General features: G+C 38.5%; 1 protein-coding gene across 1 annotated transcript; it reads left to right on the top strand.

Annotated features, from left to right (window-relative positions):
• The first annotated feature begins 12,114 nt into the window (after positions 1-12,114).
• Positions 12,115-16,623, top strand: LOC116204814. The gene is made up of 7 exons (XM_031537133.1): positions 12,115-13,782; positions 14,050-14,334; positions 14,422-14,501; positions 14,625-15,354; positions 15,440-15,949; positions 16,265-16,437; positions 16,602-16,623. The coding sequence occupies exons 1-7, from the start codon at positions 12,115-12,117 to the stop codon at positions 16,621-16,623; spliced, it is 3,468 nt and encodes a 1,155-aa protein (XP_031392993.1).
• Positions 16,624-20,559: the final 3,936 nt, after the last annotated feature.

Below are 20,559 nucleotides of genomic sequence, written 5' to 3'. Positions count from 1 at the left end.
TATATAAAGAAGACTCGATTTTGCCTTTGGTTAAATTATTGTTATATGATGTATGTGCTGAGTTCCTATTAATCAGGTTCTCCTTTTTCTTAAATCACGTTCCTTCTCTATAAATTGGTTAACGATTCGATCTGAAGCGGAGTAAGGATAGATGAGACCCATAAATAGAAAGCGTAGGCTATGTGTTTTATTTTGATTGTTTAGAAGACTTATTGGAGTTGAAAATTTAAAGAATGACCTTAAGTAGTAATTTGGGCTTGAAATCAGTTGCTATGGAAGTGTTGTGTATGTGATAACAATTTGATTTCTTCTTGTGTCTGAATGTGTATTCCTGCGAATTCGATGGAATGAGCAAATCGAAGAATAAAATCGGAAAGTCGATGATTAATTTATTGGAATTTTACTTTTTCTCTGAACTAAGTAAGAGAGGGACTTGTTCATAGATTGATTTAGTGGATTATTAAATTGAAGAAGTGAAAGGCAAGACCTAAATTGGGGCTTCAGAACAGAAGTGAATTGAATTGGAAGCAGATGTGCTTGAGTTTTGATTGTGACTTCCTCGTTTAGTTGTTATGTTAGTTATTCGATTAGTTTCAATCTTAATTGCCCTATTTACTTATGAGAAACTTTTAATACTTCACTAACATATTGCTAAGATTTTTTAGAGGTTGATGTTCATTAATTTCTTTGCGCTTGGTTAAAGAATAAGCTTGGGACTTAAGTATACTTTTCGAAATCTATACATAATTATTATAATACATTAAGATTTGAGTTGAGGGAAGCACCTCAAGTTCCCCATTGGTCAAGTTCAACATTAAATCGGCGTCATGATCAATTATTCCTCAAGCTCCAAATGAGTATTGAAATCGATTAAGTATCAGAGTCAAGATATATCTCAGCTATACAGACATGAGTTCACAAGGATTCTTTACAGATCAAGTTGAGAGGTATTCTTTCGAGAAGTTCCCGCGACTTTTGAGCATATTTGTTAGATTTATTTCATTGGGATATTTCCTGGAGTATCAATTATTCAATGTTCTCTATCATCCTGCGTTCTTCGGTTCTACCAAATGGTGATCCTAGTTTATTTTCTCCTTTATATCTGCAATCAGTCAAGGTTGATGTTGTCATGATAATGATCTGATGGGATTGAGAGAATTGTTGCTCTGCTTATTCAACGGGATCTTACTTGGTTTTCATCATGGATCTTGGGATTCTATTATTGTTTAGATTAATAATTTTACTTTGGCATCATCGTATAATTCAGCAGGGTTTCTAGTATTCTAAATTATATCTATCAGCTACCTACCTTGGCATGGATAATTATTCCACTATAAAAGCTATCAGATTTAGAGAAGCCAATTCTACCATCAGCCGGGACATTTACAAATCTTTGATCACTCAAGACAGATTTGGCGTTTATTTCAGTTTATTTATCCCAGCGACATGGAATGAATTCTATTGATTAGGTTTTGGATAGAGTTTTCGGTATTCGAACTCGACAATCTTAGAGTTGCTTTCGAGATGGAGATTTGGTTATTCTACAAGATTTGGGCTCATATCATCAAATGTATTATAGTGGCTCAGCGAAAGCTTGGTGATCTATGAAGGTGTTTGGAAAAGTCAGTTTAGAGGTGATATGGGGACCTGAAGATGCTATAACCCTTAATCCTCTAAATTTTTTGGTATCGCATAAACAAATTTCGGGGACAAAATTTTTATTAGTGGGGGAGATTGTGAGATCTGATATTTTTAATTGCAAATAGTTTATTTATATATATATATATATATATGCATTCATTTACTTACATGTTATATAAGTGCCCCTGTATATATATATATGTATGTTACGTACATATCTGAAGCATCAAAAAGAAAAAAGAAAAAGAGGTGGTGGTGCTATGGACCCCACGTGGCTCAACCTTTCCCTCCTGTCTCCCCAGCATGCCTCATTTCCACCGTCTCAGCATTCACATCATTCATGTATTTATTTATTTATTCCATTCCCTTGTCTGTTTGGTTTGGTTTCACGGAGAAAGGGGAAGAAGAAGAAAACGAAGCAGAACAAGAGAACAAATAGAGGAAACAGAGAGAGAGGGCCAGAGAACGATAGAGAGAGAGAGAGAGAGAGAGAGAGAGGACCGCTCTGTGTAAATTCGAGGGAGAAGAGGCAGAATTAAAGGATAGGTTCGAGCAGTCTTCAAGCCAAGCTGGGGCTCTGTTCATGGGACAATGAACAGAACGAACCAGACTAGAGAAACAATACGGGGGAGATGATCGAGTTGAGCAAATTTTGAAAGGGAAAATGACTAAACTTGGAGTTCTTGATTAGTAAGTTGATTCTCCTAACTCTAGACACTCTTATTCACTGAGTTAGGTGCGGATTGAGCTATTTCCCTCTTCGTTTCAGTTTGGTTTCCAGTTTGAGGTACCCACGAATTAAGAAGTTTCGACTGTAAGTTAGCTCTCCGGGGCCTTGGCGTTCTTAATCACTCGTTTCATGTTCTTTTTGGCTGGTTTGAATTCGTTTCAGCTATGGCCAAGGCATTTATAGCTTTGATGTAAAGTCGGTTTCATAATATTCGATTATCTGCATCCTTAAGAGTGTGCTTATAGGTTGTGATTGGTGAGCTTATACTGGTATGATAGTGCTGATCGGGGAATCTCTGCTCAATATATATATACACACATATATATGTGGATGGTTGGGGGTAATTGGCTTTAATTACCTTCCACTTACTGTGGTGATGGAACTTGGCATGAATGCAATGGATTCTAAAGACTGTGAAGAAAGATTCTGTTTTGATTAGAGAAGTGAAGGGTGCGCTTACTAGTACGTGTGTGTTTGCCTAAGGTCTTAACATGTTAAGAGTTATGAGTAACATGGCTACACTCCCATTATTGTTTTTATATAAGATTGTGAATGAATATTGGGCTGAGTTCTTCCTCATGTGCTTACATAAAATTGGGATATGTTAAATTGATTGATAAGTTTAAGATAAAGTCAAGGTAAGCAAGGTGGTTGATATGTGTAAGCCATTGTAAATGCTTAGGTTAATAAGGAGATGTATTGATTGATAAGTGCATGTCCATATTCCGAAATGGATGAAATGAAATGTTCTGTACTGTTAATTATGAAAGGGATAGGCAAAAGTACTTGTTAATTATGAAAGCTTTATATTATAGCTATCATAATGAAAGAACTAGGGAGTTGAACTGATGTATGTTTATGCGCTTAGCTAGTATATAATCTAACATTTAGGCTTGTAATTTAATTCTAAAAGGAAATAGATAATCAGTACACGGGCGTGCGAAGTGGTTTGATATTGTATTGTATCATGTATGCATAATTTAGTCTTTGTTATGCTTACACTTGATTAGGGACTGAGGTGACTGAATCCCGACATTTGAAAGGCTTGATTCGATGGACTATATTTTGGAGTTAGGTGAGTACTTTATTCCATTGTGAAATGATATATATATATGTATATATGATATGTGAATGCTCTATTCCCTTGTGAAATCATGTGTTATGATTATAGAAATTATTTAAGATGAATGTAGTGGTAGTTAGATTAAGGAATCGGTATTGCGATGTTGTTTGAACGGATATGAACAATATGGCCTTTGTGATACACCTTGACTTGGGATATGCAGTGTGATTGAGTATGTGGATCGTGTAAGAAATATATGATGATAATGTGATTCAATTGGGAATATGATGGGAATTTTATTTGTGCATGCGGAGGTTGTGATAATTTGAGAATAAGAATTTGGTATGAGTTTATGATGTGTGATGGCCGGTTACAGTTGATTGTTTTTGTGATTGTTGTTTGACTATAGCCATGGGACCGCTGGACCCGGCGGATTACAAAATGGGCCAGATCGGCCGCTTGACTTAGCGGAATACAAATAGGGCCTGATCGGCCGCTGGACCCGGCGGAATAAAAATAGGGGCATGATCGGCCGCTGGACCCGGCGGAATATATACAGGGGCCTGATCGGCCGCTGGACCCGGCGGAATAGAAAAAGGGGCTTGATCGGCCGCTAAGACCCGGCGGAATACAAACTGAGGTCAACTCTTACCGCCAGAGGTTAATAGGCGGCCTCCGCTTATGAGATATGGATATTGGGAGTTGAGAATGATATGTGCGAGAAGTGCGGGGTCACGGTACCGTTGCAACTCTGTTGCGAGGGAATGCAACCGTATGGCTATATTGATTTCGTTGTGTTGTCTATTGTTTGTTTGGTTGGATTGCTGTAAATGTGATGATTAATATGATTGTCTGAATTATTGTATGGAAGTCGTGTTGTTTGCTAATTTGATTTAGTTTGGTTATGAGTGCAAAATGATGTTGGTTAATGGTTAATTCTAATAATAGTTGATATGGTTATAAGGGCAATTGATTGTTGATGAATGAACTTAGTAATCATTTGTACGTATTGTCTAATATGTCGTGTTGGTGAATTAATTGATAGACTTGCTTATGCTACTACTATCTGTAGGAATATTTGGTTGTCTAAAATATATTTATCTCTTATTATTATTCATTTTGCTTTGGAATTTAGTGCTCACTGAGATGCAGCTCACACCCTGCATATATTTTTCCAGATAAGCTTCCGATTGCGCGGAGGAACCACTTCTTGATATCGGGGATCGGCTTGGAGGACTAGGTAGGAACCTTAGTTATTTAATAGATATCCTTTCTCTATAGAATGAACTTGAGAATGTCACGACCTGAAATTTTTGTCTAGTTGGTTTAGCAACGTAGTTCTGCTAAAATCGTACTTATATAAATATATATGCTAGAGCATTTGTAGTAGTTGTATGTTTTTGAGAGTTATGGAAAGCAGATTTTATATGAATAGTTACGTGATAATGGATGTCGAAGAAATATAGGGAAAATTCAGCTGAAATTTCGGGTCGTGACAATTTTGGTATCAGAGCCTAGGTTAGGAGATCCTGTAGACTTAAGTTGAAGCTTGATCCCCGAGTAATTTTTGGATAATTGTGGTGATTTTTCTAGTATTTCTTGATTTCTATGCTGGTTGATTGAGTTGTTATTGCTTCGGATTTGTTAGTAAATAAGTATTGGTTTATGTCTGCTTGTTGAAATTTACATTTGCGCTGCACAATATGAAAATTGATATTAAGCAGTTGACGATTGGGAATATCACTAAAAAAAAAATAGGTTTTGCATATCAGGTTTTACAGAAGTTCTTGCAATTCTTTGAGCATGAATATTTGATTTAGTTTGTCCGAATATTGTTTGGATCTCCAATTGAATTAAATAATTGCTATCGTGTTTGTAATCTTCTTCTTTCTCTGGTGAACAATGAAAATATAGACTTTTGGCCGTGTATACTAATATTCTTGTATAATTATAAGTTGACTGGACTTATGTTTGAGAGGGTTGTTATTCTTGAAAGAAGCAAAGTGATAGATAGCTTGATTAGGAGCTCAGAATAGGAAGAAAGTCGGATAAGGATAATTTGGGGGTTAAGAAATATATATATATATATATATATAAAGAAGACTCGATTTTGCCTTTGGTTAAATTATTGTTATATGATGTATGTGCTGAGTTCCTATTAATCAGGTTCTCCTTTTTCTTAAATCACGTTCCTTCTCTATAAATTGGTTAACGATTCGATCTGAAGCGGAGTAAGGATAGATGAGACCCATAAATAGAAAGCGTAGGCTATGTGTTTTATTTTGATTGTTTAGAAGACTTATTGGAGTTGAAAATTTAAAGAATGACCTTAAGTAGTAATTTGGGCTTGAAATCAGTTGCTATGGAAGTGTTGTGTATGTGATAACAATTTGATTTCTTCTTGTGTCTGAATGTGTATTCCTGCGAATTCGATGGAATGAGCAAATCGAAGAATAAAATCGGAAAGTCGATGATTAATTTATTGGAATTTTACTTTTTCTCTGAACTAAGTAAGAGAGGGACTTGTTCATAGATTGATTTAGTGGATTATTAAATTGAAGAAGTGAAAGGCAAGACCTAAATTGGGGCTTCAGAACAGAAGTGAATTGAATTGGAAGCAGATGTGCTTGAGTTTTGATTGTGACTTCCTCGTTTAGTTGTTATGTTAGTTATTCGATTAGTTTCAATCTTAATTGCCCTATTTACTTATGAGAAACTTTTAATACTTCACTAACATATTGCTAAGATTTTTTAGAGGTTGATGTTCATTAATTTCTTTGCGCTTGGTTAAAGAATAAGCTTGGGACTTAAGTATACTTTTCGAAATCTATACATAATTATTATAATACATTAAGATTTGAGTTGAGGGAAGCACCTCAAGTTCCCCATTGGTCAAGTTCAACATTAAATCGGCGTCATGATCAATTATTCCTCAAGCTCCAAATGAGTATTGAAATCGATTAAGTATCAGAGTCAAGATATATCTCAGCTATACAGACATGAGTTCACAAGGATTCTTTACAGATCAAGTTGAGAGGTATTCTTTCGAGAAGTTCCCGCGACTTTTGAGCATATTTGTTAGATTTATTTCATTGGGATATTTCCTGGAGTATCAATTATTCAATGTTCTCTATCATCCTGCGTTCTTCGGTTCTACCAAATGGTGATCCTAGTTTATTTTCTCCTTTATATCTGCAATCAGTCAAGGTTGATGTTGTCATGATAATGATCTGATGGGATTGAGAGAATTGTTGCTCTGCTTATTCAACGGGATCTTACTTGGTTTTCATCATGGATCTTGGGATTCTATTATTGTTTAGATTAATAATTTTACTTTGGCATCATCGTATAATTCAGCAGGGTTTCTAGTATTCTAAATTATATCTATCAGCTACCTACCTTGGCATGGATAATTATTCCACTATAAAAGCTATCAGATTTAGAGAAGCCAATTCTACCATCAGCCGGGACATTTACAAATCTTTGATCACTCAAGACAGATTTGGCGTTTATTTCAGTTTATTTATCCCAGCGACATGGAATGAATTCTATTGATTAGGTTTTGGATAGAGTTTTCGGTATTCGAACTCGACAATCTTAGAGTTGCTTTCGAGATGGAGATTTGGTTATTCTACAAGATTTGGGCTCATATCATCAAATGTATTATAGTGGCTCAGCGAAAGCTTGGTGATCTATGAAGGTGTTTGGAAAAGTCAGTTTAGAGGTGATATGGGGACCTGAAGATGCTATAACCCTTAATCCTCTAAATTTTTTGGTATCGCATAAACAAATTTCGGGGACAAAATTTTTATTAGTGGGGGAGATTGTGAGATCTGATATTTTTAATTGCAAATAGTTTATTTATATATATATATATATATGCATTCATTTACTTACATGTTATATAAGTGCCCCTGTATATATATATATGTATGTTACGTACATATCTGAAGCATCAAAAAAGAAAAAAAGAAAAAGAGGTGGTGGTGCTATGGACCCCACGTGGCTCAACCTTTCCCTCCTGTCTCCCCAGCATGCCTCATTTCCACCGTCTCAGCATTCACATCATTCATGTATTTATTTATTTATTCCATTCCCTTGTCTGTTTGGTTTGGTTTCACGGGAGAAAGGGGAAGAAGAAGAAAACGAAGCAGAACAAGAGAACAAATAGAGGAAACAGAGAGAGAGGGCCAGAGAACGATAGAGAGAGAGAGAGAGAGAGAGAGAGGACCGCTCTGTGTAAATTCGAGGGAGAAGAGGCAGAATTAAAGGATAGGTTCGAGCAGTCTTCAAGCCAAGCTGGGGCTCTGTTCATGGGACAATGAACAGAACGAACCAGACTAGAGAAACAATACGGGGGAGATGATCGAGTTGAGCAAATTTTGAAAGGGAAAATGACTAAACTTGGAGTTCTTGATTAGTAAGTTGATTCTCCTAACTCTAGACACTCTTATTCACTGAGTTAGGTGCGGATTGAGCTATTTCCCTCTTCGTTTCAGTTTGGTTTCCAGTTTGAGGTACCCACGAATTAAGAAGTTTCGACTGTAAGTTAGCTCTCCGGGGCCTTGGCGTTCTTAATCACTCGTTTCATGTTCTTTTTGGCTGGTTTGAATTCGTTTCAGCTATGGCCAAGGCATTTATAGCTTTGATGTAAAGTCGGTTTCATAATATTCGATTATCTGCATCCTTAAGAGTGTGCTTATAGGTTGTGAATTGGTGAGCTTATACTGGTATGATAGTGCTGATCGGGGAATCTCTGCTCAATATATATATACACACATATATATGTGGATGGTTGGGGGTAATTGGCTTTAATTACCTTCCACTTACTGTGGTGATGGAACTTGGCATGAATGCAATGGATTCTAAAGACTGTGAAGAAAGATTCTGTTTTGATTAGAGAAGTGAAGGGTGCGCTTACTAGTACGTGTGTGTTTGCCTAAGGTCTTAACATGTTAAGAGTTATGAGTAACATGGCTAAACTCCCATTATTGTTTTTATATAAGATTGTGAATGAATATTGGGCTGAGTTCTTCCTCATGTGCTTACATAAAATTGGGATATGTTAAATTGATTGATAAGTTTAAGATAAAGTCAAGGTAAGCAAGGTGGTTGATATGTGTAAGCCATTGTAAATGCTTAGGTAAATAAGGAGATGTATTGATTGATATGTGCACGTCCATATTCCGAAATGGATGAAATGAAATGTTATGTACTGTTAATTATGAAAGGGATAGGTAAAAGTACTTGTTAATTATGAAAGCTTTATATTATAGCTATCATAATGAAAGAACTAGGGAGTTGAACTGATGTATGTTTATGCGCTTAGCTAGTATATAATCTAACATTTATGCTTGTAATTTAATTCTAAAAGGAAATAGATAATCAGTAAACGGGTGTGTGAAGTGGTTTGATATTGTATTGTATCATGTATGCATAATTTAGTCTTTGTTATGCTTACACTTGATTAGGGACCGAGGTGACTGAATCCTGACATTTGAAAGGCTTGATTCGATGGACTATATTTTGGAGTTAGGTGAGCACTTTATTCCATTGTGAAATGATATATATATATATATATATATATATGATATGTGAATGCTCTATTCCCTTGTGAAATCATGTGTTATGATTATAGAAATTATTTAAGATGAATGTAGTGGTAGTTAGATTAAGGAATCGGTATTGCTATGTTGTTTGAACGGATATGAACAATATGGCCTTTGTGATACACCTTGACTTGGGATATGCAGTGCGATTGAGTATGTGGATCGTGTAAGAAATATATGATGATAATGTGATTCAATTGGGAATATGATGGGAATTTTATTTGTGTATACGGTGGTTGTGATAATTTGAGAATAAGAATTTGGTGTGGGTTTATGATGTGTGATGGCCGGTTACAGTTGATTGTTTTTGTGATTGTTGTTTGACTATAGCTATGGGACCGCTGGACCCGGCGGATTACAAAATGGGCTAGATTGGCCGCTGGGCCCAGCGGAATACAAATAGGGTCTGATCGGCCGCTGGACCCGGCGGAATAAAAATAGGGGCACGATCGGCCGCTGGACTCAGCGGAATATAAATAGGGGCCTGATCGGCTGCTGGACCCGGCGGAATAGAAAAAGGGGCTTGATCGGCCGCTAAGACCCGGCGGAATACAAACTGAGGTCAACTCTTACCGCCAGAGGTTAATAGGCGGCCCCCGCTTATGAGATATGGATATTGGGAGTTGATAGTGATATGTGCGAGAAGTGCGAGGTCACGGCACCGTTGCAACTCTGTTGCGAGGGAATGCAACCCTATGGCTATATTGATTTGGTTGTGTTGTGTATTGTTTGTTTGGTTGGATTGCTGTAAATGTGATGATTAATATGATTGTCTGAATTATTGTATGGAAATCGTGTTGTTTGCTAATTTGATTTAGTTAGGTTATGAGTGCAAAATGATATTGGTTAATGGTTAATTCTAGTAATAGTTGATATGGTTATAAGGGCAATTGATTGTTGATGAATGAACTTAGTAATCATTTGTACGTATTGTCTAATATGTCGTGTTGGTGAATTAATTGATAGACTTGCTTATGCTACTACTATCTGTAGGAATATTTGGTTGTCTAAAATATATTTATCTCTTATTATTATTCATTTTGCTTTGGAATTTAGTGCTCACTGAGATGCAGCTCACACCCTGCATATATTTTTCCAGATAAGCTTCCGATTGCGCGGAGGAACCACTTTTTGATATCGGGGATCGGCTTGGAGGACTAGGTAGGAACCTTAGTTATTTAATAGATATCCTTTCTGTATAGAATGGACTTGAGAATGTCACGACCTGAAATTTTTGTCTAGTTGGTTTAGCAATGTAGTTTTGCTAGAATCGTACTTATATAAATATATATGCTAGAGCATTTGTAGTAGTTGTATGTTTTTGAGAGTTATGGAAAGCAGATTTTATATGAATTGTTACGTGATAATGGATGTCGAAGAAATATAGGGAAAATTCAGCTGAAATTTAGGGTCGTGACAATTTTGGTATCAGAGCCTAGGTTAGGAGATCCTGTAGACTTAAGTTGAAGCTTGATCCCCGAGTAATTTTTGGATAATTGTGGTGATTTTGCTAATATTTCTTGAATTCTATGCTGGTTGATTGAGTTGTTATTGATTCGGATTTGTTAGTAAATAAGTATGAGTTTATGTCTGTGATAGGGTTGAGCCGAACTCCGAGCATGAGGACAAGTTACATATTTCTACCGGACCGGTCACCAGAGCACGTGCCAAGAAATTAGAGCAAGCCTTGCAGAACTTATGGATGCATATTCGGGAAGAGGCACGCAGTTCGAGAGACGAACAAGTCGACTCGGGGCTAATTTTGGTCATCAAGAGTGCTGGACCTCATTAGTACACATCGGGGCATTAAAGGATGACCACAACTACCTCAAATCTGGTTGGATATGCCTTCTAGAAGATAGCCACCAAATCTGGTTGGAATATGCCTTCTATCAGGTTGAAATATGCCTTCCAAAAGATGGCCACCAAATCTGGTTGGAATATGCCTTTTAGAATATGCTTGCTTTCCTTAGTTGTCTTCAGATTACAAGAGCATTATAAGCTCCTCCCTAGGTTATTTTTTAGAGAAGTTTTCTACCATTTTACTATCTTGTGTGAGAGATATTCTCCAAATTGTTCTTGTTGAACTTATGCTTCAAGGGTTGCAAGTCGATTACTTGTAGTTCTTAAGCTTCTTATAATATTGGTTTCTAGCTCTACATAGCTACGGGGTCGATATTCCACCTTTCGAAATCTCTATCTTGGACGATCCGGGATTTGATTCCATATCATTATTGCTGGGTTCTGCGACGGGTTCAACGGGGTTCGCATCATTTTGGTATCAGAGCTTAGGCTCCAAATTGAGGTTTCATCTATCCTTGTTCTTTCCTTGTTCATCATTCTGGAATTTTTTTTTCTTATCTATCTTCCATTTCTATCCTTTTCCATTTAGTCTTGTCTAGTCTGTTCATTGCGATCCAAAAAAAAATCGTCCAAAAAAAAAAAGAAAAAAAGGATAAAAAAAAAAGAGAAAAGGATCTGAAGTGGGCGAATAATTTATTGAACAATTTGCTGTCTTTGTGTTGTAATTGGTCTGTGGTGAATTAGAGTGATCGATGGTTTCGCTGATTACATCGGCCTTAAATTGATCTGTCATAGTTGCTCTCATTCTGTTTTTTTCTCCGATCGTATTTGTGTCAATTCCATCTTTGATTCGTCCGGGCTCATTCCTTTCACATACATCTTGTCCATCCATATCTCTTCGCTTCTTTGCTACTTGGAACTGATATTATAAGTGGCTTGAGCGAACAAGTAATTTCCTCAAGCACTTGTAATTAGATTGCTTAGTTCCTCCAGAACTTTGTGGAGAAATCTACGAGAGGAAAAAGGCAAGAGCGGGTGAGATCATCAGAGGGTAAAAGCCATTGTATCGAGTGAAATACGAGAGTTTGTGTGACATCGATTTGAGAGTAAACACGTGAGGGAGTGATTGTGAGGTCCTTTTACTCTAAGATTTCTTTGCAGATTTCAACATGTCACAAGAAAATAGCGGGGGACTTGAACAAAGCAGTGGAGGGCTTGATTAGAGCACAATCATTCGGGCTATGCAACAACAATTTGAGCGAATGAACATGGTGCTCAATACGATCAATGACCGGTTGGAGAGGCATGATGAGCGGATTGACCAGTTGCGACAAGCTCCCAATCAGCACCCAAGGAGGAACAATAACCGACAGCCGGCACCTACTGTTGATCCATTTGATGACCACGAAGAGGGATCCTATGATGATGAGGATGATGTGTCTTCCATTGCCACAATGAGACGAGCTCGAGGAGCAAGGGCTGAGAGGCCATGGCGCGAACGTGGGAGGCACCAAGAAAGAGACACCATTGATCGTAATATGGGATCCATCAAGTTGACCATTCCTCCGTTCCAAGGCAAGAGCGATCCTGATGTTTACATCGAATGGGAAAGGAAGGTTGAGTTGGTTTTTGATTGTCACAACTACTCCAAGGAGAAGAAGGTGAAGCTTGCAGCTGTGGCATTCACCGACTATGCCATAGTTTGGTGGGATCAATTGACGGTGAGTAAACGCCGAAATGGGGAGCGACCTATTGACAATTGGGAGGACATGAAAGCTGTCATGCGGAGGAGGTTTGTCCCATCCCATTACTACCGGGATTTACACTTGAAGCTGCAGAATCTTAAGCAAGGGTCTAAGACCGTGGAGGAGTACCACAAGGAGATGGAGATTGCCATGATTCGCGCCAATGTTGAGGAGGATCGAGAGGCAACCATGGCTCGGTTCATTAGTGGACTTAATCGGGAGATTGCCAATATTGTGGAGCTGCACCATTATGTGGAGCTTGAAGAATTGGTACACATGGCTATGAAGGTTGAAAGGCAGCTCAAGAAGGGGGGACGATCGTCATCCAGATTCGAATCCTCTAATTCGAATTCGAAGTGGACTTCCAAGTTTGAAGGGGCTGGATCTAAATGGGCTGGTTCGAAGCAAGAGGAGAAGGCCAAAGGAGACAAGCCCACAGCCAAGCCATCATCTGATTCTAAGGAGAGGGGTAACTCTTCTTCCCAACCTCAAAGAAACCGTGATGTAAAGTGCTTTCGTTGTTTGGGTTCTGGTCATTATGCTTCTCAATGCCTGAACAAGAGAGCCATGATTATGTTAGATAATGGGGAGATTGAAAGTGCGGATGAGCATGTGAGTGACGCGGACTCCATACCATCACTTGAAGACGCCGATGATGTGGAGTATGCTGTATCGGGTCAAACTCTTGTTGTTTTGAGAGCTCTACATGTGCAAGCCAAAGAAGATGGTGATGAGCTACAAAGAGAGAACATTTTCTACACTCGATGCCACGTGAAGGATCGAGTATGTGGACTGATTATTGATGGAGGAAGCACTGTGAATGTGGCAAGCAAGCTGATGGTGGAGAAGCTTGGTTTGAGCACTCAAAAGCATCCGAGGCCATATAGGATTCAGTGGCTGAATGAGAGTGGTGAATTGAAGGTGACAAAACAAGTGTTGATCTCATTTTCTATTGGGAAGTACCATGATGAAGTTTTATGTGATGTAGTTCCTATGATAGCCAGCCATTTGTTACTCGGAAGGCCATGGCAATTTGATCGAAGGACTACACATAACGGGTACAAGAATCGGTATAGCTTCATCAAGGATGGTCGAAACATGACACTTGCCCCGCTGCCACCACATCAAGTGTTCGAAGAGCAACTCCAAATCAAGAAGTCCAGTGCTGAGAGTTCAAAAGAAAGTAAGAGAGTGGCTGAACCAAAAGAAAAAGAGAGTAAAAGTGAGAGGAAAGAAATTCGAGAGAAAAGTGAGAAAGAGAGTGAAAAGAAAGAAAAATGTGAGAGTTCAGCCATGAGAAGAAAAGAGGGGAAGAAAATGAGTTTCTTCACAAAAGAAAGAGAGTTAGAGAGTGTTAGTAAGGATGAAAGGCCAATGATATTGTTCTTGTACAAAGAGGCCTACTTATCTACTAATTTTAACTCATCTTTGCCTAGTGTTGTGATTTCTCTTTTGCAGGAGTTTGATGATGTGTTTCTTGAGGAGATGCCACCGGGATTGCCACCAATCCGTGGGATCAAACATCAAATTGATTTCATCCCGGGAGCACCCATTCCAAACCGGCCAGCATATCGGTGTAGTCCCGAAGAAGCAAAAGAACTCCAAAAGCAAGTTGATGAGCTGCTGACCAAGGGCTATGTTCGAGAGAGCATGAGTCCATGCTCTGTGCCCGTGTTGCTTGTTCCCAAGAAAGATGGCACATGGAGAATGTGTGTGGATTGTCGAGCTGTGAATAAGATAACGGTAAAGTATCGCTATCCCATTCCTTGATTAGATGATATGCTTGATGAATTGCATGGTTCCACTATATTTTCGAAGATTGATTTGAAGAGTGGATACCATCAAATTCGCATGAAAGAAGGAGATGAGTGGAAAACAGCATTTAAAACCAAGAGTGGATTGTATGAGTGGTTAGTGATGCCATTTGGATTGACTAATGCACCCAGCACATTTATGCGCCTTATGAATCATGTCTTGCGTGCTTACATTGGAAAATTTGTTGTTGTTTACTTTGATTATATTCTGATTTATAGCAAAACTGAGCATGATCATATGGATCATTTGAGGTGTGTTCTTGAGGTGCTGAGGCATGAGAAGTTGTATGCTAACCTTAAGAAGTGTGAATTTTTCTTGGAAAGTGTTGTTTTTCTTGGTTTTGTCGTAAGTTCCAAGGGTGTGGAAGTGGATGAAGAGAAGGTGAAAGCAATCCGGGAATGGCCTACACCCACTACCATTGCTGAGGTCCGAAGCTTCCATGGCCTTGCTGGATTCTATCGAAGATTTGTGCGCAATTTTAGCACCATAGCTGCTCCTTTGACCGAGATCATCAAGAAGGAAGTTGGCTTTAGATGGGGCAAGGAGCAAGAGAAGGCATTCAGTACCTTGAAAGAAAAGCTAAGTTCTGCTCCTTTACTGATTTTACCGGACTTTTCTAAACCTTTTGAAATCGAATGTGATGCTTCCGGTATTGGTATAGGTGTCGTCCTTATGCAAGAGAAGAGGCCTATTGCTTACTTCAGTGAGAAGCTCAACGGGGCTGCGTTGAACTACTCCACATACGACAAGGAGCTCTATGCTTTGGTGAGAGCCTTGGAGACATGGCAACATTACTTGTGGTCCAAGGAGTTCATCATTCACACCGACCATGAGTCCTTGAAGCATTTAAAGGGTCAAAGCAAGCTGAACCGAAGGCACACACGTTGGATCGAGTTCATTGAGTTCATCGAGATGTTTCCCTATGTGATCCAATACCTTATCCCGCAGGTATACTCTTATCTCAACTCTTGATGCCAAGCTTTTGGGATTTGAATATATCAAAGAGTTATACTTGCATGATCATGATTTTAAGGAAGTCTTTTCTGAATGTGAAAAAGGGGCATTTGACAAGTTTTATAAGCATGAGGGGTATTTGTTTCGTGAGAACAAGCTATGTATTCCACAAAGTTCCATGCGAGAGTTGCTTGTTAGGGAAGCCCATGGGGGAGGTTTAATGGGGCATTTTGGTGTGGCTAAGACCTTAGATGTTTTGAGAGAGCATTTCTTTTGGTCACATATGAAGCGAGACGTTGAAAGGATCTGTCTTAGGTGTGTCACATGTAAGAAAGCTAAGTCTAAGGTTCAACCTCATGGACTTTACATGCCTTTGCCCATTCCTAGTCATCCATGGACTGATGTATCAATGGATTTTGTTTTGGGTTTGCCTAGGACTAAGAATGGTAAGGATTCTATCTTTGTAGTAGTGGATCGTTTTTCAAAGATGACTCATTTTATTCCTTGTAAGAAGACGGATGATGCTACTCATGTGGCAGACCTTTTCTTTAGGGAAGTAGTGCGTTTGCATGGCATTCCCAGAACCATTGTAAGTGATCGTGATGTTAAGTTCCTAAGTCACTTTTGGCGTGTTTTGTGGGGTAAATTGGGAACAAAGCTATTGTTTTCTACCACTTGCCACCCACAAGCTGATGGGCAAACAGAGGTTGTAAATCGAACCTTAGGTACTTTGCTGCGAGCTGTTATTAAAAGGAACTTGAAAAGTTGGGAAGATTGCATTCCATTAATTGAGTTTGCATATAATCGGGCCATGCATTCTTCTACTAAGTTTTCTCCCTTTGAGGTTGTTTATGGCTTTAATCCACTAACCCCATTGGATTTAATTCCATTGCCTATTTGTGAGATTGTTAGCCTTGATGGAAAGCGTAAGGCAGAATTTTTGAAGAAGATCCATGAAGAAGCAAGGAACCACATCTTGCACAAGAACGAGCAAGCTGCCACTCAAGCCAACAAGGGAAGAAAGCATGTCACTTTCGAACCGGGAGATTGGGTTTGGGTTCATTTCAGGAAGGAGAGGTTTCCAAGCCAAAGGAAATCAAAGCTAAATCCGTGAGGAGATGGACCATTCCAAGTATTAGAAAAGATTAATGACAATGCATACAAGCTCGATTTGCCGGGAGAGTATCAAGTGAGTTCTACATTTAATGTTTCTGATCTTTCTCCCTTCGATGTGGGCGCAGATTCAAGGACGAATCCTTTTGAAGAAGGGGGGAATGATAGGGTTGAGCCGGACTCCGAGCATGAGGACAAGTTACATATTTCTACCGGACCGGTCACCAGAGCACGTGCCAAGAAATTGGAGCAAGCCTTGCAGAACTTATGGACGCATATTCGGGAAGAGGCACGCAGTTCGAGAGACGAACAAGTCGACTCGGGGCTAATTTTGGTCATCAAGAGTGCTGGACCTCATCAGTACACATCGGGGCATTAAAGGATGACCACAACTACCTCAAATCTGGTTGGATATGCCTTCTAGAAGATAGCCACCGAATCTGGTTGGAATATGCCTTCTATCAAGTTGGAATATGCCTTCCAGAAGATGGCCACCAAATCTGGTTGGAATATGCCTTTTAGAATATGCTTGCTTTCCTTAGTTGTCTTCAGATTACAAGAGCATTGTAAGCTCCTCCCTAGGTTATTTTTTAGAGAACTTTTCTGCCATTTTACTATCTTGTGTGAGAGATATTCTCTAAATTGTTCTTGTTGAACTTATGCTTCGAGGGTTGCAAGTCGATTACTTGTAGTTCTTAAGCTCCTTATAATATTGGTTTCTAGCTCTACATAGCTACGGGGTCGATATTCCACCTTTCGAAATCTCTATCTTGGACGATCCGGGATTTGATTCCATATCATTGTTGCTGGGTTCCGCGACGGGTTCAACGGGGTTCGCATCAGTCTGCTTGTTGAAATTTACATTTGCGCTGCACAATATAAAAATTGATATTAAGCAGTTGACGATTGGGAATATCACTAAAAAAAAAATTAGGTTTTGCATATCAGGTTTTACAGAAGTTCTTGCGATTCTTTGAGCATGTATATTTGATTTAGTTTGTCGGAATATTGTTTGGATCTCCAATTGAATTAAATAATTGCTATCATGTTTGTAATCTTCTTCTTTCTCTGGTGAACAATGAAAATATAGACTTTTGGCCGTGTATACTAATATTCTTGTATAATTATAAGTTGACTTGACTTATGTTTGAGAGGGTTGTTATTCTTGAAAGAAGCAAAGTGATAGATAGGCTGATTAGGAGCTCAGAATAGGAAGAAAGTCGGATAAGGATAATTTGGGGGTTAAGAATAGCAGAAAAAGTATGATTGATTGAATTCTTGACGATAAGGTATATATATATATATATATAAAGAAGACTCGATTTTGCCTTTGGCTAAATTATTGTTATATGATGTATGTGCTGAGTTCCTATTAATCAGGTTCTCCTTTTTCTTAAATCACGTTCCTTCTCTATAAATTGGTTAACGATTCGATCTGAAGCGGAGTAAGGATAGATGAGACCCATAAATAGAAAGCGTAGGCTATGTGTTTTATTTTGATTGTTTAGAAGACTTATTGGAGTTGAAAATTTAAAGAATGACCTTAAGTAGTAATTTGGGCTTGAAATCAGTTGCTATGGAAGTGTTGTGTATGTGATAACAATTTGATTTCTTCTTGTGTCTGAATGTGTATTCCTGCGAATTCGATGGAATGAGCAAATCGAAGAATAAAATCGGAAAGTAGATGATTAATTTATTGGAATTTTACTTTTTCTCTGAACTAAGTAAGAGAGGGACTTGTTCATAGATTGATTTAGTGGATTATTAAATTGAAGAAGTGAAAGGCAAGACCTAAATTGGGGCTTCAGAACAAAGGTGAATTGAATTGGAAGCAGATGTGCTTGAGTTTTGATTGTGACTTCCTCGTTTAGTTGTTATGCTAGTTATTCGATTAGTTTCAATCTTAATTGCCCTATTTACTTATGAGAAACTTTTAATACTTCACTAACATATTGCTAAGATTTTTTAGAGGCTGATGTTCATTAATTTCTTTGTGCTTGGTTAAAGAATAAGCTTGGGACTTAAGTATACTTTTCGAAATCTATACATAATTATTATAATACATTAAGATTTGAGTAGAGGGAAGCACCTCAGGTTCCCCATTGGTCAAGTTCCACATTAAATCAGCGTCATGATCAATTATTCCTCAAGCTCCAAATGAGTATTGGATTCGGTTAAATATCAGAGTGAAGATATATCTCAGCTATATAGACATGAGTTCACAAGGATTCTTTACAGATCAAGTTCAGAGGTATTCTTTCGAGAAGTTCCCGCGACTTTTGAGCATATTTGTTAGATTTATTTCATTGGGATATTTCCTGGAGTATCAATTATTCAATGTTCTCTATCATCCTGCGTTCTTCGGTTCTACCAAATGGTGATCCTAGTTTATTTTCTCCTTTATATCTGCAATCAGTCAAGGTTGATGTTGTCGTGATAATGATCTGATGGGATTGAGAGAATTGTTGCTCTGCTTATTCAACGGGATCTTACTTGGTTTTCATCATGGATCTTGGGATTCTATTATTGTTTAGATTAATAATTTTACTTTGGCATCATTGTATAATTCAGCAGGGTTTCTGGTATTCTAAATTATATCTATCAGGTACCTACCTTGGCATGGATAATTATTCCACTATAAAAGCTATCAGATTTAGAGAAGCCAATTCTACCATCAGCCGGGACATATACAAATCTTTGATCACTCAAGACAGATTTGGCGTTTATTTCAGTTTATTTATCCCAGCGACATGGAATGAATTCTATTGATTAGGTTTTGGATAGAGTTTTCGGTATTCGAACTCGACAATCTTAGAGTTGCTTTCGAGATGGAGATTTGGATATTCTACAAGATTTGGGCTCATATCATCAAATGTATTATAGTGGCTCAGCGGAAGCTTGGTGATCTATGAAGGTGTTTGGAAAAGTCAGTTCAGAGGTGATATGGGGACCTGAAGATGCTATAACCCTTAATCCTCTAAATTTTCTGGTATAGCATAAACAAATTTCGAGGACGAAATTTTTATTAGTGGGGGAGATTGTGAGATCTGATATTTTTAATTGCAAATAGTTTATTTATATATATATATATATGCAGATGTGCTTCATTTACTTACATGTTATATAAGTGCGCGTGTATATATATATATATATATATATATATGTATGTTACGTACATATTTGAAGCATCAAAAAAGAAAAAAAGAAAAAGAGGTGGTGGTGCTATGGACCCCACGTGGCTCAACCTTTCCCTCCTGTCTCCCCAGCATGCCTCATTTCCACCGCCTCAGCATTCACATTGTGCGCACCCGAATTTCATCTCGTCGGGGCACGCATGCGCGCGCCTAAATTCAACGCGGCTTGGGAGTATCCACCTTCCCGGGGACGCGCGACGGACGCACGTGAGAAAGAGCCGCCACTTGCCATTTTACGACCCGAAAGTCGAGGGCCGGCAAGTTACCCGGGTCTAGGGGTACGGGGTACACCTAATTGCTAAGGCATATGGTCTGCGAAACCCGAGGTTCCGAATTCGGGGGTTCTGTTACATGCGAGCCTATATCTCGCATGCCCTATCGGTACTCTAGCTTGTCTAGGCTTGCCATTTTTTATTTAATTACCGCTTAATTAAGTTCCGCTCATCTTACGCGTTTTGACACCGTAAATTCGAAGAAACACTCCGACCGTCTGCTCTCCGACCGGGATTCTTACATGAATAAACATACAACATAAATCCTCACATTGTTCTCTCAAATAAATAAAATACAAATTATAACAATTGGATCCGGTCGGTTCGCATTTCGGTTATTATTCCACTCGTGCTCACCGTGTAGTTTGAAAAGACTGAAATTGAAATTAAAGTGCGCTCTCGGTGTATAAGGGCATTGGGCCCCATGATCGTCGGTTATGGGCGTTAGACCCAATGTGAATCGAGTCCTAAAGGACCGGGCTCGATCCGCAATACAATCAAGTGCAAAAGATGTAACAAGCAAGCTCAAATAAACAATAAATGGGGTTTTGTTATCACCAAATTTACGTGGATTAATTGATTATTAACCGAGGAATCTTGGCATACAAATCCTACCCTAA

Source organism: Punica granatum, chromosome 1 (assembly GCF_007655135.1).
Source record: "Punica granatum isolate Tunisia-2019 chromosome 1, ASM765513v2, whole genome shotgun sequence".
Lineage (NCBI taxonomy): Eukaryota > Viridiplantae > Streptophyta > Magnoliopsida > Myrtales > Lythraceae > Punica > Punica granatum.
This window is presented reverse-complemented; position numbering and strand designations above follow the sequence as displayed.